This window comes from Dermacentor variabilis, chromosome 5 (assembly GCF_050947875.1).
Source record: "Dermacentor variabilis isolate Ectoservices chromosome 5, ASM5094787v1, whole genome shotgun sequence".
NCBI lineage: Eukaryota > Metazoa > Arthropoda > Arachnida > Ixodida > Ixodidae > Dermacentor > Dermacentor variabilis.
In genome coordinates, this window is record NC_134572.1 from 173809461 (window position 1) to 173835070 (window position 25610).

The 25610-nt window shown below is 43.4% G+C and overlaps 1 protein-coding gene and 1 pseudogene across 1 annotated transcript in view; one reads left to right on the forward strand and one right to left on the reverse strand.

Annotated features, from left to right (window-relative positions):
- Zwilch (zwilch kinetochore protein) overlaps positions 1–25610 on the reverse strand; it is a 94654-nt gene that overhangs the window by 38895 nt on the left and 30149 nt on the right. Inside the window, exons 11-12 of the mRNA XM_075693762.1 lie at positions 14586–14665; positions 1127–1283 (exon numbers count right to left, since the gene is read on the reverse strand). Of these exons, the coding sequence (XP_075549877.1) occupies positions 1127–1283; positions 14586–14665 (237 nt within the window). The remainder of the gene's footprint in view (positions 1–1126; positions 1284–14585; positions 14666–25610) is intronic.
- LOC142583832 (U2 spliceosomal RNA) lies at positions 2894–3073 on the forward strand (annotated as a pseudogene).

Below are 25610 nucleotides of genomic sequence, written 5' to 3' on the forward strand. Positions count from 1 at the left end.
TGAAGTGAAAGCACTTGACTATGCTAGAGATGCAGACGACACACGTACAACAACACGGGCATTTCGTCCAGGCCCTCAGTGCAGTCAAGTGGTTTCGCTATGCATGATGACAAACTAGTTCAACTCAAGATACTGCCCTGAAGGATCCAAGATCTGGGTTTGACTACTGCTTCACAAGTGGACAGAGCAATGAACATCATGGCAATTGCTGCAATACTACTGTGGGGTCCTAGGGTCTCACAGGAGTACTGACCACTATGGGTTCAAGCTTGGAGAGCCACAGGGCTTTGTCAGCCATCACATATAGCAAGCTGCTGCGGGCACGCTCAGGCTGCTAGGGCCTACTGAATTCTACGCATGCAAGAGAACACAGGATTGGCCCGAATTAACGGAAACCATTTATTGTCTCCAGCGGCACCCAACACTGCATAAGCATCCGGTCCCGTAGGTGGTGCGTGAATCAAAGGGCACCGCTAGCACGTTGCTGCAAGAGCAAAGGCTCAAGCTGGGACATGCCACTAGGAAAAGTCCTGGCGGGTATGCTGCTTGCTCTTGCCATAACCAATGGGCCAACTCACGAGCGCTTGGGCAATCTCCTTCGGCTTGGGCCTCTCATAAGTGCGGCTCGGTGTAGTTTGACCTCGTGCGAGCCCTAGGCACCCCTCTTTGGCTTAGCGTCGGGATAGGATCAACACAAAGTACGCGCTCACTGCCCGGGCAAGGGCACAGTGCGCACGTTCAAGTCCTAGACACAAAGGTGTCGGCGGATGAGAGGAAAGCACATACATACCCAGTGCTGTCCCGGAGGTGAATTGCCGAGCTCCCACTGCGAGCAGCCGACAGTGACTGCCTACGACATGAACGCACCCACCGCAAACCATCGCGAGTGGAACAGCACCACTGACAACCGCCATGAGTGAAAAAGGGGCGATGCGTAGGGACGGCAGAAAAGATGAATGCCCGCACAATGGAGCCAGTGCATTCCTCAATCCCCACACCAGATATGAAAAAAATTTGCTTCCCTCAAGGCCATTCTAGAGACTAAACTGCCGCTCCTGCTACATTATCTTCTGCAACAGTTAAAGAAGCGGTGCTGGCTGTGCAAGAGAGAGAGCAAGCAACTTACCGACAAAGATATTGACAAAATCTCGCTGCAGTTTCTGGAGCCCGATCTCAGCCAGCATGCGCACCGGCATTAGCCCCCCCATGGTCCCCTCCGGCCGGAACTGAGGGCTCATGTTTCGCAGGTAGGCACCCACCGTGGTTGCGTTCTTGGGAACAATCTGCATCCAGTTGGAGGGGGTCTTTGTTACACCGCTCTTATTCACACATGACATGGCATAAGATGTTCTACACACAAAAGCTGGACAAGAGCATCTGTCGACAGCTGAAGTGCACAAGCAAATGCATTCACACACACACACAAACACCTAAGAAGGCATGTCTGCTTCTTACATGAGCACTTGAGTGAGAAGGTGAGGGGGACGAGGGGGAGGGGGGGAATTCCTCGCAAGATTAAGGGTGCAGTGAGTGTTTTTTTGTGGTCACCAAGATGGATTACCAACTAGCCAAGCTATAAGGTCTTCTAGGTGAACAAGAACAATCACACAAAACAATTTGCAAAGAACGATCAGTTACAATATTTTGCAAGCTTGAGTATGTAATGGTTCTGTTGTTCAGAACATGTAATGCATATGAAATGCTGACTTTTCTTTCTTCTCTTTTAATGTGCTTATTCTACTGTTTGCAAAGGGAGATGCTGAGCATGGTCGGCGGTCCTGAAAAAATTACACACACGCAGCTAGTTCCACACAGTGCCCAACTGACCCATCGGCTGTGGTGTGAGTTTTTATACCACATAATGGGTCTTCCCCTGGGGCCATCCAACAGAATATTATTAGTAAAGTATACAACAATTAGGTGCTTTCTTTATTTTCTATAGCATATGTTAACTGTGTGCAATGTTTGGTACGAATTATGAGCTTAGACATGTGCTAAGTGAGATGCTTGTATGTATTACATAACTGTCGTGGCTGATAAATACAGGAGCTATGTCACAAATGCCGGCCAACTAGAGACAGACAGGGACAAGTTGCATGCACAAGAAACAGATATATAATTAAAGAAAATGCATGATACAATGCAACTATAAAACAAACACTGCAACTATGTTAACAACAAAAACCTAGACAATATGAATACAGTAGGCGGGTGCAAATATCAGAATTTTGAAATATGAATCGAATACGAATAATCATATGTGCATGCATTCATTAGCAAGTCAGATTAGTCTGTTACGTTGGAACATTGCAATTAATGCTAAATTCAATGTTGCAAATTGCAAATTCAATGTTAAAAAAGCTAGACTAGTAAGCCATTATACTAAAAGGTTGTGTATTTGGCTCACGTTAACTTGGGAAATTCAGCAATTCCCACTAGTTGTCCTTTCCAGCCTGTGCCTTATCCTAACACATCAAATGCCCGTAAACTCATAGGCATATGACAGTGTGCCAGCTGTCACTCATCGCACTTCCTGTCAAGCAGTAAGCTCAGAATTCGGGATAGTGCTGCAAAAACAAAAAAAGAAAGAAAGAGAGAAAGAAAGAAAGAAAAATCATGAGCCATTTTATTCTGTGAAGGTGAATGACCAGCGAAGCTGTTTAGCACCCGACACAGAGCTCACACAGAATTTCAAACAAAGGTACGAACTCATTTACCGTGATTTTGTTATACATTCGCATGGACAACGAGACCGCTTCCCCGAGGAGTTCAGGGAAACTAGACATGCATGATGTCTCGGTGGGACCGCCACTACGGGAGAGCGGAAGGAAAGGAAAGCGGATACGCAAGCGCTAGGGAACTCTGACAAAGAGAGGGCAGTGAAAACGTAGGCATGGCCGATGCAGGTCAAAGTGCAGCATCTGTCCTTATCAGCTTAATATCTGATACAAGTTGCATCTGGACCCGAGATATTAAACTTATTTTTGCAAGTTGGCAAAGTGCTTGAAGCCTGCTGTACCACTGCCACGGGTCGGCCTGGTATTGCACTATCTTCGGGATCAGCCAAGGTTTTTTGCTTGCGCAGAACAAAAAAATGCAAGGAACCCCAGCCATACACAGCTTCGCTCTAAAAAGTGCATCTCTGCTATCCAGAAACCCATGCACTTTGCTACTGAGAGGCTGGCTTTCCCGCACAGTTTATACGTTTACGGGATAAGTGTGCTTTACAGGTGAAATTTCGCTAGCAGCACGAAATCATCACAAAATTCAGCATAAGACTGCCACAATATTCTTAGATTAGACAGAAACAAATGCTAAGAACCACGTTTGATCCCACACACCCAACAATATATTCGATTTGATTCGAATATTCGTATCCAACCGAATATTCTAACATTTTTGAATGTCTATCTTTCGAGTCGAATACGAATATTAAAAACATAATATTCGATAACATTCAAACTTTTCGAATATTTACGCAGCCCTAGTACACAGTCCTACTGCAAAGTCCTGACCATTAGGTCGTCCTAGCTCAACTGTGTCAGTCCACGAGCAACCACCATGGCACAGGTCAAGGGGCTGACAATCAAGTAGGTAGCCCCTGTTGCACAGGCTGGGGTTCAGCGAGTGGTGACGTGTTGCAGCCTGGGCGGGCCTTCGTGGCACAGGACGGGGCTGGAGCTGCAGCGAGAACCTGCTCAGGTACTACAATGCCCCGTAGCACTCTAGGGGGACAGCAGGCCGGTGTGTTGCCGGTGGGTCCCCTCTCCAGAGCATGGCTTGGGATACGGCCGCACTAGCCAAATGCCACGTCACCCACTGGCCTGCCACGTGCTCGCTTGTTTGCTTGCTTGCTTGCCTGCCTCGGAGAGTGGCTCACACCCACTATGGGGAATTGGCCAAGAATTGGCCTGTAAACTCAGTACATTCTCTTTTTCTACTTGACTTTATCCTCGTGGTCACGTGCCACTTCTCCGTTCGCTTCTTTTTCTTTCCGCTCACACACTAGCTCTCTTCTTTCTGCTCCTTTTTTTTTCCAGCCATCGGCGTCGTGGTCTTTGCAACACACGTGCCCCGCCTCTCACTCATGACGAGCTGATAGAGGAATAGCTACATCATTTCAATTACAAGAGACAGTGTCATTCTCAATCAAAGAGCAGATTCAGGTTAAGCTCAATCTTCTTTTCTTGATACTGCTTGCACTTTCGACATCATCATCATTGCCGCCAGTGTTATTGAGCAAATGATAGGGATACAGCATTTGTATGTTCGTATTACAATATTATGGTACTTATTTCACTACATTGCTTTTCTGTGCAAATATCTAGCGTTTTGAATGTTACGTCTGGAAATGTCACATTGCCTTATGATATTTCTGGACTTCATCAGGCTCAATAAGCAACCTTTAGTCCAGAAATCTTTCCTTGAAGGAAACAAAACTGCACTGAACTGAATTGAAAACTTCACCCAGCAATTTTACAGCAGCAGCAGCACACGGCTTGACCAACAAACAAAATTCATCTGTGGCGTGCCTGCTATTGCATCACTATTCTCACTGTCTCCTCATTGCATGTGTCTCAGATCGTCTTGTCTCACATGATGTGTGGCATGGCCAAAGCTTGCATGTATAATGTTGACATTCAACTGGAATGCATTTTCCCTCCATTTTCCCTTCTTGTGAGGTGGAATCGCCTCACAAGGCTTTCTCTGCTGAACAGATCAACTGTTTCCATATCAGTGAATGGCTGCTGCTGATTGAGTTCATTTCATTGGCGAAGTAGCCCGGTAGAAGGGTTGAAATCTGGGCCAGTTGGTACATACTTGAACGAAAAAACCAGTCAAAAACACAGTAGCTGCGATGAGTCAAAAACCCTGTAGCTGCGATGGACGCTGCAGTAAGATCTATTCTGACCACCCGAGGTTCTTTAATGCCCAGTCAAGGCTCAGCACGTGTGCACTTTTGCATCCATTCCAATAGAGCTGTAGCCATCATGGCCGGGCACCAAACCCGCAACCTGCTCAGCAACGCAACACCACAGCCACAGAGTTACTGCAACGAGCAGGGCTGTTGTATTAAGCGCAAGTGATGCACAAGAATGTCTCCTACCGAATGTGAATATCACACCAAATGCACGCACTTCCACCACTGCGTGAGAAGATCGAGCTCATCATCAGTGGTATGCAAATAATTGTATGGGGCACATTGTGGGTTCGCAAATATTGCATATTCTCATGCATGCACCTGCACTTACTCTCATAAATTTGGGCAGAGTTTCATTGGTACAGCAGATATGTGAGCAAAACGTTGTGATGCGATTCAACCTCTAGTTGAAGTCGATACCGTATTTGTTCGAACCGAGGCCGGCCCCGATTCTGAGCCGACCCCCAAATGTCCAAAGCCAGAAAAAATAAAAAACTTAGCTTGAATGTAGGCAGACCAAAAAGTGAAGACAGCATTCACAAAATGAAGAGAAAATGAAAAGAGGTGGGCTCAGTAGCTGTGCCATGACACAGCCTCCTCATCCACTGACTTTCGCAATGCAGGTACTCGTGCCTACCTTCGCCTACATTTTGCCAGCACTCTTCAACGTTTCATCGGTCGTCCTATCGCAGCTGGAAATGCCGTTCTACAACGGGAACTACGGAGCCTTTGTTTTGAGCGCCCCGGAAGCATCAATGAAAGCCGCGCTCCCTCACTGGATCCTCGACACCGGATGGAAAGCGCAAGCGGCAGCGACAACATCGTTCTCGCCAGCATATAAAGAGCACAGCCTCCCGCCTGCGCTTTGTGGGCTCGGCAGCTGTGCCATGACACAGCCTCCTCATCCACTGACTTTCGCAATGCAGGTCAGTAAACCATACTGCCTTTTCACTAAAAAAACTAATAACTACTGTCTGGTACAGCTCCCGAGCCTGCAGTGTTGCATTTTTGTCGCTGGTGAATGTTTTGGTGCTATAAAATCCCTCGTGCTCTTGTCGGGCGATATAGAGACTAACCCTGGTCCTGACAAATTGGACTGTATTCTTGCTAATCTGGAGACGTTGTCAACCGGTCAGGACCAAATAATCATCGATGTACAGGACCTTAAACGTCAGATGTGTTCTATTGACATCACCATTTCTGATCTGAGCAAGCACGTAGCAGACCTAGAAAGTGTTTTCCAGGGTGTGTCTGCTCTCAAAACCGATTTACAGTGCCCAATCTGTATCCACTAAGACTGCTGATCTTGTGACTAACCTGGTAGCTCAGTTAGATGACACCGAAAATAGGTCACGCCGCAACAATTTAATATTCTATGGCCTTTCAGATTCTAATTCGCGCGAAACGTTCGTTTAATCGGAAGAATTACTAATCCGCCATTGTCGAGACAAATTACGGATAACATTGGACCCGTGTCAAATTGAGCGTGCACATCGTTTGGGCCGCTACAAAGAAGGCCGTCAACGGCCGGTTATAGTGAAATTTTTGTCCTCTAAAAGAAAATAAACTGTCCTCTCAAACAGGCCCAAGTTAAAGAGCACCGATTTTAGCATCGGAAAAGACTTTTCCCTTCCTGTTAGCAAAGCACGCAAACACCTTGTCGCGTTTGCAAAAGCAAAAACCGGACCGTTCTCCCTGCGGTACAAGACATTGTTTCTCGGAAAGAAACGCTACACCTTTGATGCTGCCATGGAAATGGTTACGGAAATAGCATAGCACTTACCTCGCCATCGTCACAAACCTAATCTTCGCGATACCACCCCTCGAGATAATATTTGCCTCTCGGTTATCTACACCAACATACGCAGCCTGATTTCAAAGAGCAACCTTGTGTCCAGCCTCCCGTCTTCAACAGGCAGCAACCTGCTCATCTTAACAGAGACCTGGCTGAGTGATAATATAAGCAACGCTGAAGTTCTTCGCAACCTACCAAACTTTAATCTTTTCCATGCTGATTGCACAAACTCTTGAGGGGGTGGCATCCTTATTGCTACAAGCAATCAGCTACAGTGTTCCCACATCAATATCTCATCAGACCTTAAAATATTATGGGTCCTTTGTCGCGCCACACCAGTATTTATATTAATTGGCGTTTGTTATAGACTCCCCCCATAATAGCCCCGAATTCCCCCGTAAACTGCACAACATCTTAAACGAACTTAAAACTAGACACCCTAAGGCACAAATCCTTCTTTTTGGGGATTTCAACTATCCTGGCATAAATTGGCGTGCCCCTCATCGACATATTTTTAGACTGGATGAATCTCGTGAATTTATGGATGTCTGCTTAAATTTTAACCTAGCCCAACTAGTAACCCAGCCTACACGCATCACTGGAGATACTGCTAACATCCTTGACCTCGCACTATCTAGCCACCCCGACAGCCTCAACGCTATTACTTATCTCTATGAAATCAGCAATCATAAAGTCATTTATGCATGCTCTAACTTCACCCCAATAACAAAAGCAACTTGCCAAAAAACAATTTCTCTTTACAACAAAGCAAACTATGAGGCCTTCAACGCGGAATTGGAGGCCTTTTTCCCATCACATCAGGAGTCACTTGACGAACAAGACATCCACACAAACTGGTCAATGTTTAAACATAAAATGAATGAATTGACTAATAAATATACCCCCAAATGCAGCTTCCGCGCTAACCACTACAAGCCATGGTTCACCAAGACTCTGGGAAGACTAGAATGTAAAAAGAAACGCCTTTTCCGCAGTGCTAAACTGAGCGGAACAAACTGCGCATGGGAAAAATATTACGCTGCTGAAAAGGCGTATTTGGTCGCAGTAAAAAACGCTAAACGTTCCCTTTATCATATCGACTTACCGAACATACTTACAGATAACCCGACTACATTCTAGCAGCTTTTAAACCCCCAATCTTCACGCGTTGTTACCCTGACTGACGATGCTGGACGTGTTATTTCGGACGTTGAGTGCACTAACATATTTAATTCTGCCTTTGCATCTGTAATCACTAAAGAACAAAAACCACCACCCCTCAAGACAGTGAGTGACCTCACAAATGCAATGCCAGCCGTTACGTTCTCAGAAAGTGGCATATCCCTTCTTATAGATAAGCTAAAACTTTCTTCATCTACCGGCATTGATGAAATCAACACAAAGGTCTTGAAAAACACTCGCCATACGTCTGCCAAGTTTTTATGCTTGCTATTCTCGCAGTCCATTTTTACAGGTATCATACCCCATGACTGGAAAGTGGGGAAGGTTGTCCCAGTCCACAAGTCGGGTAAAAAAGATTCACCACTTAACTACCGCCCCATATCACTTACCAGCATATCCTGCAAGCTCATGGAACACGTCATTTACTCTCTAACAATGCAGTTTCTGGACTCAAATAATTTCATTCATCACAGAATGGATTTCGTAAAGGTTACTCCTGTGAAACTCAACTAGCCATTTTCGTTCACGACCTGCATGCCAACCTTGACGCTAACCTCCAAACTGACGCAATCTTCCTCGACTTTGCTAAGGCATTTGACACGGTACCCCATAACCGCCTATTTCTGAAACTTTCCTGCCTAAACTTGCATTGTGACATACTAGCATGGATAAAAGAATTCTTGACCCACCGCTCCCAATCAGTCGTCATTAATAAACAAATGTCTAACTTATTACCTGTTTCCTCAGGGGTGCCTTAGGGCCTCTTTTGTTTTCAATTTATATTAACGACTTACCTCAGAAATTAGATTGCCATATTCGGATGTTTGCTGACGATTGCGTTATTTACAAAATAGTTACTGACACCTTTAACCAGCAATTCCTACAAGATAACCTAAATCTGGTACAAAACTGGTGCAACGACTGGCTAATGGCACTTAATATAAACAAATACAAACATATATCTTTCCACCGTCACAGTAATCGACCCTGTCCAATCATATAAATATCTCGGTGTTCATCTTAGTCATGATCTTACGTGAAATAGCCATATCGTGAATATTATTTCAGTTGCTAACAATACGCTTGGCTTCTTAAAGTGTAATCTCCACTCCGCCCCCCAGCATGTTAAGCTACTCGCATACAGATCACTAGTTTGATCAAAATTAGAATATGCATCGCCCATCTGGTCTCCGAAACAAGTATGTATACCTTGCTAATTCACTTGAATCAGTTCAAAACAGGGCAACTAGATTCATTCATTCCGCATACTCTTTTGATATCAGCATATCATCTATGAAATAGCAGTCCAACCTACCTACTCTTGCACTTCGTCGCCACATTGCTAGATTATGCTTATTTCATAAATTCTGAGGAGTTCTATAGAGATTTATACAGTACCAGTGGCACCCACGACGATAATGGAAGAGAAAATAGTCTAGAGGAATTCGAAATACCGAAGGTAACGCCGGAAGAAGTAAAGAAAGCCTTAGGAGATATGCAAAGGGGGAAGGCAGCTGGGGAGGATCAGGTAACAGCAGATTTGTTGAAGGATGGTGGACAGATTGTTCTAGAGAAACTGGCCACCCTGTATACGCAATGCCTCATGACCTCGAGCGTACCGGAATCTTGGAAGAACGCTAACATAATCCTAATCCATAAGAAAGGGGACGCCAAAGACTTGAAAAATTATAGACCAATCAGCTTACTGTCCGTTGCCTACAAAGTATTTACTAAGGTAATTGCAAATAGAATCAGGAACACCTTAGACTTCTGTCAACCAAAGGACCAGGCAGGATTCCGTAAAGGCTACTCAACAATAGACCATATTCACACTATCAATCAAGTGATAGAGAAATGTGCAGAATATAACCAACCCTTATATATAGCTTTCATTGATTACGAGAAAGCGTTTGATTCAGTCGAAACCTCAGCAGTCATGGAGGCATTACGGAATCAGGGTGTAGATGAGCCATATGTAAAAATACTGGAAGATATCTATAGCGGCTCCACAGCCACCGTAGTCCTCCATAAAGCAAGCAACAAAATCCCAATAAAGAAAGGCGTCAGGCAGGGAGATACGATATCTCCAATGCTATTCACAGCGTGTTTAGAGGAGGTATTCAGAGACCTGGATTGGGAAGAATTGGGGATAAAAGTTAATGGAGAATACCTTAGTAACTTGCGATTCGCTGATGATATTGCCTTGCTTAGTAACTCAGGGGACCAATTGCAATGCATGCTCACTGACCTGGAGAGGCAAAGCAGAAGAGTGGGTCTAAAAATTAATATGCAGAAAACTAAAGTAATGCTTAACAGTCTCGGGAGAGAACAGCAATTTACAATAGGCAGCGAGGCACTGGAAGTCGTAAGGGAATACATCTACTTAGGGCAGGTAGTGACGGCGGATCCGGATCATGAGACGGAAATAATCAGAAGAATAAGAATGGGCTGGAGTGCGTTTGGCAGGCATTCCCAAATCATGAACAGCAGGTTGCCGTTATCTCTCAAGAGAAAAGTATATAATAGCTGTGTCTTACCAGTACTCACATACGGGGCAGAAACATGGAGGCTTACGAAAAGGGTTCTACTCAAATTGAGGACGACACAACGAGCTATGGAAAGAAGAATGATAGGTGTAACGTTAAGGGATAAGAAAAGAGCAGATTGGGTGAGGGAACAAACGCGAGTTAATGACATCTTAGTTGAAATCAAGAAAAAGAAATGGGCATGGGCAGGACATGTAATGAGGAGGGAAGATAACCGATGGTCATTAAGAGTTACGGACTGGATCCCAAGGGAAGGGAAGCGTAGCAGGGGGCGGCAGAAAGTTAGGTGGGCGGATGAGATTAAGAAGTTTGCAGGGACGGTATGGCCACAATTAGTACATGACCGGGGTTGTTGGAGAAGCATGGGAGAGGCCTTTGCCCTGCAGTGGGCGTAACCAGGCTGATGATGATGATGATGCTTATTTCATAAATTCTTTTATTCCGAGCTATCACAGGAACCCTACATCTACCCTCCCCCACCACGTTTCTCTCTTCGCACCGGACATCAGCAGCAGGTATCTCGACCACGAGCACGCACAAAAACTTTTTCTTCGTTATTCTTTCCTCGGACTGCTAGCGACTGGAACGGCCTTCCCCAAGAACATGCTGCCATCACATGCCCATCTATGTTCCATAACCAAATTACGTGTGTGCTTGCATCAAAATAATCTTTTTTGTTTGTATAGCTATTTCACAATTTTTTCTGTATTCTGTTGTTAACCTATATTTGTCCCACCCCTTATGTAATACCCTCACACGAGGGTCTTTAAGAAAGAAAAGTGAAAGTGAAGTGAAGCATTTATTTAATATGAACATGCTGAGCTCACTCTTACGTTCTCATCGCTGCTAGCTTACACGCAAGCTTGCGGACACGCACAAGCTCGGGTCCGCACGCCCATGCATGTGCAGACATAACGGCACTGCTTGCACGCATCGAAGCACGGCGCGATCTCGATAACAGCTCCTCTCTGTTATTGCATGCTTATTTTCCTTATTGCTGTCATCTCCTCATTGCAGCACACACAACAAGCATTCCCCGTTGCCCCTTCCAACGATGGACGTTTTTCTCATCGATGCTGAAGTCCCGCCCGGCTTGAATGTTTGACAATGCCTCTGCGGCTAGAACAACTTTTCGGTTGAAGGCGGCACCATAGTGGCATCACCTGTTTTGTGCTATTACAATAATGCCACACTATAGGCCACGCCGCATGCCGATACGAAATACGTCAAAATAGCGATGTCGCTTGTGTACTTCAGTTGGCTACTGGTGCAGTTAATAGCGGCTGCAATACTGACTTTTCTAGATGGCACTAGCTATGCACCATATTTATCATCTTAAATTACAACCTGGTGAATTTTTTAAAATCCTCGAATCTAAGCCAACCCTACAGTTTGGCATATGATTATTTAAAAAGAACCTTCGGCCTAGATTTGAATAAGTACAGTAATAAAGAATGTTTTCCTGGGTGAGTTAAGGGCTGAGAACGGGGTGTATGAACCATATGATTTATTGTGAGAGCTGCACTGGAGCGATCGCATTCCATCAACATCAACTACCAGTTGAACCACCTTTCAAATTTCTGTCACAAACTACCATCATCATCATCATCATCACCATCATTGTAACCATCGGTAACCAGACAGTCACCTTTCTTAGGTCACACTATCCCCGTGATTGGTCCACGAAAGAGGTTAGATAAGACACTAAAAACACACATACACGCAAAAATGGTGCTACAATTCATCAAAGCAGACACTGTCTTCGAAAAGTAATAAAATTGCAGCATCTGCTTTGAAAAACCCATGTGCTCGCTGGAATATGTGACACCTTGAGAAACCTTTATTTCAGCTTCAGCTACTGCCACACTTGTCGCCAATGGCACATAACTGCAGAGGTGGAGCAGATGGAACCTGGTTTACTGCAAGTGTGCCCTACAGGATGAAGCCATCTTCAGATGTCACACCATGGTTAAGGCTGGGTGATGAATAAATTACGGAAGTTTCCGCATAAAACAATAGCACCCAAATGTCAACATGTACGGTAAAAACTGGAATATTGCAATCAACCATTGCTATTATAACAAAGTTAATTCCATTTCATTTTAACACCACAAAATGCAGTCAACGCAATTGCAGTAGATTATGCTGGAGCAGGACCCATTGGTGCTACCTCTAAACGCTGTTCTCCACTTTACATGAGTGTGGCGCCCTCTATGTGTGGGACCTCATACTCAAAGATTTCACCCATTTTAGCTTATGCCAAAGAGGGTGAAGGCAAAAGTCTGCACCCTGAATAGGCATCCATTAAATTACTTAAAATTCTGATTTGAATGCGTCGTTATTTCTCATTGTTTTCTCCAACCAAAGGCTATGGGTTCAAGTGCCTTAACTCTTTCTGTACCGCGCCCATTGTGCATCGTTAGTCGTCTAACAATGGTTTTAAATGCCGCTTTCGAGACCTTACGCGTCGCTCTCGGACACACTGCACTATTGGAGGTGAAGGAGGAGAACTATGTTTTTATTTTCTAGGCAGTTTTTTTTTTTTTCTGCCAGACAGTGATTTTTGAACACGCTTTGAAGTTTCACGATTGTCAAAGTTGAAAGCAAGAATGGCCGCCCGCTACCAAATGTTTGAAACGCCGCTTTCGAGACCTTCTGCGCTGCTCATGAACACACTTCGCCATTGAAAGTGAAGGAGGAGAACTATGTTTTTGTTTTCTAGGCAGTTTGCTTTTTTTCCTGCCAGACAGTAATTTTTGAACACGCTTTGAAGTTTCACGATTGTCAAAGTCGAAAGCAAGACTGGCCGCCCGCTACCAAATGTTTGAAACGCCGCTTTCGAGACCTTTTGCACTGCTCATGAACACACTTCGCCATCGAACGTGAAGGAGGAGAACCATATTTTTGTTTTCTAAACAGTTCAATGTGTTCCCGATAGGCAGTAATTCTTTAACACGCTACGAAGTTTAGCAATTGTCAAAGTTGGAAGCAAAAATGGCTGCCTCTGGGAGTGACAGGTGTGCTTCGAAAGATCGCAGATCTCGTGATTCCGCTGCATCTACGGCTCATTTTATCAATGGATCAAGCAGCAGCTAGTCTGAGGATGCTGCCTTCTTGTCAGACTTAGAATCTGGGAGCGATGACGACACAGACCAGCCCAGAACATCGGCAGCCACAATCTGACGTGCTTAACTGTAGTGCTTGCAGTTAAATTTTTGTAGTGGAATACCTCTTCAACAAAAAATTTTAATTTTTTCAGAGATAGTGCCTATTAGACGGCAATACATTTTGTATATCTCACAATTTTTGTTAAACATTTTTCTTAGTAGATACAAGCGTGTCTTTACAAGCTTTGTTCAATGTTATCCCACAAATCCCACAATCTTGATTCTGGCAAGTTATATCTTTTTTATGACATATATCTCGTTAATAAAACATTTATGCGTAAAAAGTGCATTCATTATGCTTTTTGTTTATGTATTACATAAAATGCAAAGTGCAGTAGTTCCTTCAGAAAAGAAAATCTGGTGTAATCTACAAAAATACCTACTTTCCCCATGGTAAGGAAAGAGTTAATTAAAGCTACTTTAATTAACTGTGCCTTTTTTTGGCATGATCAGTGGCATCAATGTGGCAGTGATGTGGAAGAAGACAACGACGAACGCACAAGCAGTGGCACTAGTGCTCCGATTTTCTGTACCTCACAACGCGCCCTTGAAACATAGAGATCTCAAGGCCTTCGCCTCAAAATTATGCAGCAACACCATGGCCCAGCACAACCTCCAAAATCCCTGATGGAGCATGATCATTGAGATCATTAGCGAAACTAGTACATAAGAGTGTCGGTTCCCTGTGAGCAACTAAAAATGCGTACATGTGACAACCCTTCGGTTGCCATTTCCCCACAACTGAGTAATCTCTTGGCATAAATCCCAAGTTGCAGTTTCTAGAAGGCTGGTCTGCCAAATCGGATTGCTCTGTGTCTGCTTTCAGTTTCCCTTTGAATTATTCAAACATTCTTTTTTTCATGAGAGTTATCAGAGCGGAAACATGATTTTTATGCATGGACATTATACCAAAATAAGCAAATTTTTTTTCTTCCTGCTAGTTCTGACAGGACAAAGGTGAGGCCATTACTTACCAATGGTCTGATTTCCCCAGCTTGCACAGCGTGAAATATCATGCAGAAGCCTTCCTTGAGCTCCTGGTACGTCCCACAGCCTGTCATAAGGAGAGAGGGTGAAATCCACAAATGGAAAGTCAGCTTCTGCTAGTGCACAGGAAACACGTACTTAATCTTTTCCTGTTACACTGCAGGTGAGGCTACTTGTTATCCTCAAGTAAATCCTTACTATCCTTGCACTGTTGCCGAACACAACGTGCGCCACGAGTGTCGCCTTGTTTCTCTTTGAACGAGAGCCTACTGCGCGCTGTCCTTGTATCCTTTCCCTACTTGTCTTAGCTGCCCGCTTTCGACCTAGTTATGACTAAGGACGCCAAAGATTTTTTTAAGGCCCTTGATGACTTGAAGCACGAACTTCAAGCTGACCTCAGGCCTTTGAAAGTGTGAAATTCTGCAATAACACATGTGATGGTGTAAATAGTATTAAGCAAGAGTTGAAGGAACTGCGAAAAGAATTTCAAGGGTTAGGGAAAAGAAATGCAGAACTTACAGCACTGAGAACCGCAAATTGAGCAACAGAGTCGAAGAGCTGGAACAGCATCAGAGATCTAACAATCCGGAAATCAATGGTGTGCCAACAGAAGGAGATGCTACAGAGGCCGTTAAGAAAATTGGCATCTTCTTGGGTGAGCCAATCGTTGACACAGATATTGACGTTTGTCATTGCGTCCCTGTACACAACTCAGAGGAGAAAAACATAGTGGTTCGTTTTGTCCAGCGTACCAAGCGAAATGCAATCCTGCAAGAAAGCAAAAAACAAAGGATAACTACGAAAGACCTTGACTACAGAGGTATATGTGAATGAACATTTGACCATTTTAAACAAAATGCTTCTGAGGACTGCGATCTCCAAGAAAAAGTCTGCAGGATGAAAGTTCGTGTGTTGCTCTGGAGGGAAAATCCTTGCTCGAGAAGACGAGGGCGCGGATGCTATCAGAATTGCTAAGCAGTCTGACCTGGAGAACGTAAACTAAGGATAATGGTGCACCTACCTGTTCGACACACTTCAGAAAAATGATGGCAGGACAAAATGTTTGCCAGTATTACCATTGACAAAGTTTTAACGAAAAACACAGGCCAAACAAAAGACAATGTTCAGTTATACATATAAACATGCGAAGAATAAGAAACAAAATGGACAGTCTTGAAATACTTCTTCAGTCCCTAAACATTAAATTTTCGTCAATAGTATTAACAGAAACTTGGCTAACACACACAGACACGGTGCCGCACCTTCCTGGTTACAAGTGCGTAAGCCTTAGTAGGTATATAAGAAGGGGTTGTGGTATAGCAGTTTTTATAAAGGAGAGTGTACAGTGTGACGTGCTGAGTGACCTGACTAGATGCGATCAAGATATTGAAAGCCTGTTTGTCAAATTGTCGAACGTCACTGTTGGCGCGATCTACAGACCACCCGCAGGCAAATCGATGGAATTTATCAACTTCATCAACAATGCTCTACACACTTTACAGACTTTACAAACAAAATCATTTATCCTTCTTGGTGACGACAATATAGGACAATATGGTTGTAGCAGCAGCAGTTGCATTCCCAAGCACGCATCTAAGCAAACTTCCTTGGTTTCACAGGCTAGCTGCATCGGCTGTCCCTTGGATAGCTGCGGTGACTACCTGGCTGGTCATCCCTGCATCGTACACGTGCCTGCGCGGCGCTGACTACCCTGCTGATCTCGGCGCGCACTCCGCTGAAACCACCCCCAAGCTGCACTCTACGCAGTCCGGATTCCTGCCATAAAAGCCGTCCCGACGAGAGCATCACTGTTGTAGCAGCAGCAGTTGCATTCCCAAGCACGCATCTAAGCAAACTTCCTTGGTTTCACAGGCTAGCTGCATCGGCTGTCCCTTGGATAGCTGCGGTGACTACCTGGCTGGTCATCCCTGCATCGTACACGTGCCTGCGCGGCGCTGACTACCCTGCTGATCTCGGCGCGCACTCCGCTGAAACCACCCCCAAGCTGCACTCTACGCAGTCCGGATTCCTGCCATAAAAGCCGTCCCGACGAGAGCATCACTGTTGTAGCAGCAGCAGTTGCATTCCCAAGCACGCATCTAAGCAAACTTCCTTGGTTTCACAGGTCGGTTGCTTTTATTACTCTCGATATGTTTTTTTAGAATTTCTTAAGTCCTGCAACTGCTGCTGCTACAGTTGTTGCTGCTATTGCTTTTCTCTGTTACCGTACTCGCATTGTGTTCACTATTTAGCCATCCTCGTAATGCCGACAAATGCTGAACTTTGTAGGCGGATGGACGAGCTAGAAGCTATATTCAAACATCGGTTGAATGAATTGGTCGACCGGCTTGTCATTAGCATACAAACTAAGCTTCAGGACACAGGATTAGACATCGGTACGATGAGAACTGAAGTTGGTCGCATGGATGACAGCCTAAAGCTTCTAAACGAAGTAGTCGAGTCAACCCGATCTCAACAGCTTGAGTTATCTGCGGCAAACCGCGTTCTGAAAGCAGAAAACGAGGCCCTTCAAAGGAAAGTAGCTGACCTTGAGCAATACTCAAGATTAAATAACTTAGAAATAAAGGGGGTGCCCTGTACCCAGGGGGAGGATTGTACCGCAATCCTGACTGCCATCGCCGACAAAATCAACTGCACAGTCTCAGCCATAGATGTTGACACAGTTCATCGCGTACCAGCAAAGTCTGGCCATAAGAATATAATCGTGCGGTTTTGCTCTCGATCAAAAAAAACTGAATTCATGAAGAAGGCGCGAAAGGCTCGACTGAATACCCGAAGTATAGGGTTTTCAGGAGAGCACTCGCAGGCGATATTCATCAATGAGCATCTATCGCCAGACAATAAGCGTTTGTTTTCCAGGACGCTTGCCTTAAAGAAGGAAAGGGGTTGGCAGTTCATCTGGACAGAAAACTGTCAAATCAAAGTGCGGAAATCTCCCGATAGTAGGGTATTTCGCATCGCTTCTGATTCTGATCTATCTATCATTACCTAACTTTGCATAAGCCTTCCAACTTTCAATTTTTAAATTCTGTCCAATGGCTACGTACTTTTTACCTGAAGAACTTGAGGCTTATTTTTCATCGCACTGCCGTTCACTAATCCATTTCAATGCGCGAAGTCTGCAAAAAAACATGGATGGCATCACAAATTTTTTATCATCTACCCGTCATAATTTCTCTGTTATCTGCGTTAGTGAAACCTGGCTCTCCGCTTCCCACAGTAACTTGTATTGCTTTCCTTCATACTCAGCCGAATACTGCCACCGTGATAACAGTAATCATGGTGGTGCTGCTATTTTTGTGTCCTCAGAGTTGCGTTTTCACAGGCGATCTGACTTGACACTTAACGTGGCGAACTGTGAATCTGTCTGGGTCGAATTTGATGATACATTCTTTTCACAAGATAAGAAAAACCTAATAGTTGGCTGCATCTATCGTTCACCCTCATCATCTGGAAGCGCGTTTTGCTTAGCCCTAGGTAATTTGCTACATAATTTAACATTCGAACAGAAAAATGTCATTATCATGGGTGATATTAATATTAACCTTTTAGATACATCCAATACACTACTTAATGACTACGTTAGCTGCCTCAATGGGTTAGGATATGAAAACCTAATTACTCTTCCGACTCGTTGTCCCACGGATAAACAGGGCACGCTTATCGACCACATAGTATCCAATCTTCTTACTAACCCTGACTGTGGTGTGGTCGAAGCTTCAATAACCGATCATTACCCAACATTCGTGCGCTTAACTTCTACTGCTCGCATTACCGATGCAAACTTCACCAGAAAGAAATTTAATTCGTCAATTTTTATTGAAATAATTGCCGCTTCAGACTGGTCCCCAGTAATGGTATGTGATAACCCAGAAACTGCCTATAATACATTCTCACAAATAATTTCTAAAGCTATTTCAGATTCCACGGTACTAATGAATTGTAAAAAAACGTTTTCAGCTCCTCGTAACCCATGGTTATCTACCAGTTTACTAAATTGCTTAAGGAAAAAAGATAACCTTTACAGAAAAACAAAAAAACAGCCATTTAACACAGCACTTCACGAAAGGTATAACAAATATTCTAACTTACTAGGAAAACTGCTCAAACAGGCTAAAACGACGTATTATGAAAATGAAATTAAGTCTGCAGGTAATGATGTCAGAAAGCAATGGAACGTATTAAACTCTTTTTTAGGTCGGTCGAACCATACTTCCGAAATAACTATGATACAGTCGGGGGATCTTCTCCTTGATACTCCCTTGGACATTGCAAACTCCTTCATTAATTCCTTCTGTGCAGATAATGAAGAGTGTGAAGATTCATTGACCGAGACTTACCCCCGTTTGCCCCATAGCTTTTTCCTTTATCCCGCAACACCTCAAGACATAGTCACAGTCATTTCCAGTCTAAAAAATACAGGACCTGGTCTTGATAACTTCAGCCCTTCTCTTATAAAAACGATAGCTTACCTAATATCTGAAACATTCTGTCACATAGTGAACCTTATCTTTAAAACAGGAATTTATCCAAGTTCTTTGAAGAAAGCCAAAATAATCCCTGTTTTCAAGAAGGGAGATAAGCGTCTAACATCTAACTACCGCCCTATAGCTATACTTTCATTCTTCAGTAAAATTATCGAAAAACTAATCGTAACACGCTTATCAAGCTATTTATCAAAATTTTGCATCCTATCACCAAATCAATTTGGGTTTCGGGAAGGTTACTCAACTGATTTGGCATTAATATTTCTAACAGACAAGATTCGGCAGGCAATTGACGCTGGAAATTTCGCTGGTGCATTATTTATTGACCTCTCTAAAGCATTCGATTCACTTGTTCATAACATCCTTTTTGCTAAATTAGACTCTATTGGTATAACTGGCCCGGCACTGCAATTACTACGTAACTATTTGAAAGATAGAGAATACACTGTATCAATCTCCAGCACTTACTCGCACCCTAAAACAACTAACATTGGTGTACCACAAGGATCTATATTAGGGCCTCTCTTGTTTTTAATATACATTAATGACCTCCCAAAGTACCTAAAGTCCTCTAACTGTATCCTTTACGCTGACGACACTACCATCTTCTCCTCAGACAAAAGTCTTGATTCACTGATGTGTAAGCTTAATCACGACGCGGCAAATACTATAACTTGGTGCCAACTTAACAAACTACACATTAATACTGCCAAATCTAACTTCGTCATCTTCTCAGCTAAACAAAAACATATCTCAGTGTATCCATCGCTAACCTTTGCCTCCGGTGTACTTTATCCTACTGATAGTGCACTGTTTCTTGGCGTCATATTAGATAAACACCTAAAATTTGACGAGCATGTTTTATCCTTAACAAAGAAGGCAGCATATGGAATTAGAATATTAATTAAAGTTCGAAATTTCTTTAATATGAAGACACTCATCTCCCTCTACTACGCTTTTATTCACACGCATATTAACTATTGCATATCATCATGGGGAAACACGTATTCTACACATTTATCTCCACTACAGCATACCCAAAATCAAGCAATTCGCATCATTACACGTAGCAGCTACACATCGGAAGCATCTCCATTGCTCAGATCTAACGGCATTTTATCGATACAGAAACTAAATAAATACTCACTTGGAATACTTGTTTATAAATCTGTTAACGGAAAGCTCCCGTTCCCTATAATTACTACCAGCCAGTATCCATTTTCCACGTCTACCCGTTTCGCTTCTACCAACAGCTATTTACTACCAAAACCTAGAACTAATTATGGTAAATTTACTACTAACTTTTCAGCCACATTGCTTTGGAACTCATTACCGTGTCATATTAGGATATTCTCTCATTTTTACACATTCAAATCAAAACTTCGTAAATTTTTGCACTCAATATAACAATTTGATCGTTATCATTATATTAATAAGTGCTTTGTTTCGTTAAATATTTTACTGCGTAAGCTAGTGACTAACTTAACATGGTGTCTTTTGTCTTTGCATATAGCTGCTTTGTATTCATATATCCTACTCATTTGTAATGGGAGGTCCCCTGTACAGTCTATTGACTATGGGACCTCCCTCTGTATGTATGTATAATCCCCATTTGTAACCTGATTATTATGCAAATAAAGAACTTGATATTATTATTATAAGATAGTCCATGTGCAAGAGACTTTCATGACGTACTAAATTCCTATGCCTGTTCTAATCTGATATCACTGCCAACCAGGGTCACAGTAGATACTGCCATGTGTCTTGATGTGTGTGTCACCAACATAAATGATGCCTGGTGTTCTCAGATATGACATCAGCTATCATTTGCCAGTGTTCTGCTTGGGCTTTCCTTCTGAGAAAAATTATGTTTTTCCTCAAGAAAAAATTTCGTATCGAGCAATAACTGAAGAAACGTTGATGACGTTTCATAACTACATTGCGGAAGAGAACTGGGATGATGTGTTCAAGCAACGCAATGCCACACTGGCTTACCAGGTCTTTTTGATGAAATTTCAGCATTGATACAATTTGGACTTTCCACTCCGAGAAAGTGCCCAGAAAGGTAAACGGATTAGAAAACCATGGGTTACTAGTGAGCTGTACAGAAGAATGAAAGAGAAAAACCGAAAATTTCAACAGTTTCTTAAACCCCGAGACCCATGCGTACTGAATCAATTCAAACAACTGAGAAACAAATTGAACTCGGATCTAAAATACGCAAAGTCCAGTTATTTCCAAACTAAATTCCAGGACATTCAAAATGACAGCAAGAAGACATGGGTGCTACTAAACAACATATTAGCAAGAAACCAAGCTGACTGTGGTGTGAAAGAAATCTGCATTGACAATGTGCTTCTAACTGGGAACGATTTAGTAGAAGCAATGAATCGGCACTTCATCAAAATAGGTGTTTATTCAGGACGGCATGGCAGTTCCAGTGACTGCGTACGTATAAATAGCTTGATGGAGTCAATTATGCTTGCCCCTACGTCTCATGAAATTGAAAAAACAATAGGAAATCTAAAAAACCAAGTCGCTTGTGGTGATGACGGGATAAAAGTTTTGCCTATTAAGCATGTGGTGTGCTTGATAAGCCCCCATATTATCGCATATAATAAATCCGATGCTTCTTAGCGGAGAGTTTCCAGATGAATTGAAGATCGCAAAAGTTACACCTGTTTACAAAGCTGGTGGTGAGACCAACATTAATAATTACAGGCCCATTTCAGTTCTGACTGTTTTCAAAGGTATTTGAATACGTCATCAATCACAGGCTAAGTGGTTTTTTTAAGAAGTACCGAGTAATAACAGAAGCTCAATACGGCTTTCAAGCAAATAAATCAGCAGAGATTGCTCTAGTTGACATAAAGGATAAGGTAATTGAAAATATAGAAAAAAAATTGCTCACTCTTGGCTTATTTATAAATTTAAGCAAAGCCTTCAACACTGTTCAACATACTATTTTGTTAAGAAAATTAGAAAAATATGGTATTAGAGGAGTGGCACTAAAACTAATCCAGAGTTATCTAGAGAAACATTATCAATATGTACGTGTTAACAATTGGTCCTCCAGCAAATTCGAAGTACAACAGGGCGTTCCCCAGGGCTCTATTCTGAGACCCCTACTCTTTCTTATCCATATAAATGATATTATACCAATACATGGATCCCCGCAATTAATAATGTATGCAGACGATACTAATGTTTTTTTCACCGGAGAAACCATGCAATGTTTAGAGACGTCTGTTAATGACTACTTATTACAGTTTTCTGCGTTGACTTGAAAGAAATCGCTTGAGTCTAAATATAAATAAAACAAAGTACGTCATTTTTAAGCCAATTAATAAATGTGACTGCTACCCAGTTAACATTAGATTTGAAGGATGCTTGCTGGGACAGGTTACTGAACAAAAGTTTTTAGGTGTCTGATTTAACCACAGCCTCTCATGGAATACTCAAGTTATTCAACTAAAATCAAGCCTGTCTCGCACTATTGGGTGCATTTACAAAGTGCAACATCTAAAACCCAAACGTTTAAAGCAGGCACTATACTGTTCACTGGTTTACTCTAGAATGAGCTATGGAATCTTGACTTGGGGGACAACAACAGCTAGTAACCACTACAAACTTAATGTGTTACAAAAGCAAATTTTTCGCATACTGGAAAATTATAAAGGCAACAAGCAGTTATTGAGAACACAGCCGTTATTTGCCAAATATAACATGCTGAAGGCTGACAAGGTGTACTACTTTAAGCTATTGCAATGGATCAATAAATACAAATTACATATTTCCGTAGTGCCCAGCTCAAGTTCATGCAGTACCCGAAACCCAAAACGAAAAATGTCGCAAGTTAGAACCAACTATGGAAGGCAAGCGTTATCTTTTCAAATAACCAATGCTCTAAACAGAAAAGATACGCAAGTAGACTTTAATAAAGGTGTACATACGTTTAGGAAACACTGTAGAAAGTTTCTTGTGAACAGTGACATGTTTTCATTACTGTAAATTACCTCAAAAAGTGCGCTTTGTTCTCCCTTGTCATGCTCCTCTAAGATACTGCAATTTTGTTACACGACTGTGAAATTGTGTTTGGTTTTTGTGTCTTGGTTTTTGTGATGAGTGCCATGGCTATAAATGGTGGTGTTGAACGAGCTGACCGGTAACTGAATTGCTTTCTCTGCATTTGTGTTGCAGACATTATGTTGCGTATGCAATTATTTTGTAACAATTATTTGCTGTAATGACTTTATACTTGAGCAGTGACTAGACCCCTTTTTTAATATTGCCCACTGTCTGAACCTATCACGTCTGTCTGACTGAACTTTGATGGTGTATTTTGTGTGTGTATATTGTGCAAGGGGGCCGGAGCCCTTGTCAGGTGCTCTGTCGCCTTTAGCCTCGGCCCCTTCTTAGACTGTGTCTGAGGAAACAATAAAGAAAGAAAGAAAACTGTTGAACTCGCAGTTACATTCATTCAAGTGACTGAATGAATACAGTAGAATCTCGGTGATACGAATTTCAAGAGGAGGCGAAAATATTTGTATCACCCGAAATTTCGTATCACCAAAAAACGAGCGAAATCCGTCCCGAAACCATGAGACACGCACAAAAAAAAAACATTTATTTACGTGGAAAGAAGTCACGTATGTCCTTCCGAGTCTTCTTCTCCGCGAGGTCGGCCAGCAGAGAATTTTTGAAGCTGAAGAACTGCGCTGTAGTGTCCTCACGCACAGTCTCGGATGTCACAGCACGCCGCAGAATATCGAGAGCATGCATAGTTTCGGCTGCCGACGGTGGTTGGTCATCACCATTTTGGCACTCGTCTTCTTCATCATCACTGATCGAAATTCCAGGCTGCGACGATACATCCTCCACGATATCTTCCCCTGTGCGCAGACCACAGGTGACGAGATCGCCGTCCACGGTGATGAAATCATCGGCACTGCTGTTAACGCCAAGTTGGTTTCAGACATTAACCAGAATTGGATCTGGCACTTGCGAGGTGGTGGCCACTGTGGATTTAAAAATCCCACACTTTGCGATCGCGATGGTTGCAGGGGAGACACGCTCCCAGGCCAGTGCAATAAAATGCACAGCATCCAAATGACTGATCTGCATATTTGGGTCCTTGCGTTCAATCTTCGCAAGGAGGCGCCGCACCAACAAACCCTTGAAGTGGTGCTTTATGTTTTTGATAATGCCAGCATCCAGTGGCTGCAAATGACTAGTGGCGTTCGGGGGCAGGAATACCACTTTGACGCTCTGTAACATCATGTGCTTTGGATGCGCCACACACTGGCCCAGCAGCAAAACAATCTTTCTGTTCTTGCATGACATCCTGTGGTCCAAGGATGTGACGAACTCCATGAAAAGAGCCGACGTCATCCATGCCTTTTTATTGGCTCTATATGTGCAGGGCAAACGACCAGCTGCTTTGAAGCATCGGGGCTTTTGGTATTTTCCAATGACGGTCAGTTTCATTTTTTCTGACCCGTCAGCATTGCAGCAAAACAAAATAGTCACACACTGCTTACTTTTTTGTCCTCCCTGGCAGGCTTCACCCTTGAAGCAGAAACTCTTTTCGGGCTAACGGTTGTAAAACAGCTCTGCTTCGTCAATGTTAAAAACATCGCGAGCGTCATATCCCGCGATGAAAGACTGCAGCGTGGTTGCCATCCAATCTTCAACGACAGTGGCGTCAACTTTTTTCCCTTCGCCGCAAACAGTTTTGTAGGAGAGGTCATGCCGTGCCTTAAATAGGTGAATCCAGCCACCAGAGGCCTGAAAATATTCAATTCCAAGCGTGAATGCGATGTCCGCAGCCTTCTCACGCAGAACTTTTCCGTCAACGTTGACGCCAGCTGCAGTGACCTCTTTAAACCATGTTAGGAGAACTTCTTCTAACTTTACATGGTGAGCAGTCTTCGCTTTGGAGTTTACGCCAACGTGCTGCACATTCTGCATAATTTGGTCACGCTGATCGACGACGGTAGACAGCGTAGAAATTGGCAGGCCTAATTCCTTGGCCATGTCAATGCGCCTTTTCTTGGGGTCTTCGTCCACCTTCTTCAAAATATCCAGTTTGTCCTTCAAGGACAGCGCCTACCGCTTTCGCGACATCGTACTGATTGCAGTACCTTTCGGGCTGACGCGATCAATGCTCGTAAAACGACACACGCAAACAACATGCTGCACTTCCATAGTTGTCGCGCACGAGGGAACAAAGAAGCGGGAGCTGCTGCTGGCGTGACGATCTGCGTGCTGGCTGTAGCGGAAAGACCGGCGGAACGGGCGTGCAGGGCCGCGAGAAATGTGGAGAGGGCAAATCGCACCCGACCGGTTGGGTTGGCTGGTTCGCAGGGCGAATGGACCAATAAGCAGCGGCACTAGCGTCGGGCAACAAAAAAGTAAAAAGAAAAAGGCAAGGAGGCCGCCCCAAAAAACTAGAGAGAGAGAAAGCTTCACTTCCCTTGTCAGCCTCCCTGCTGCCACGAAATC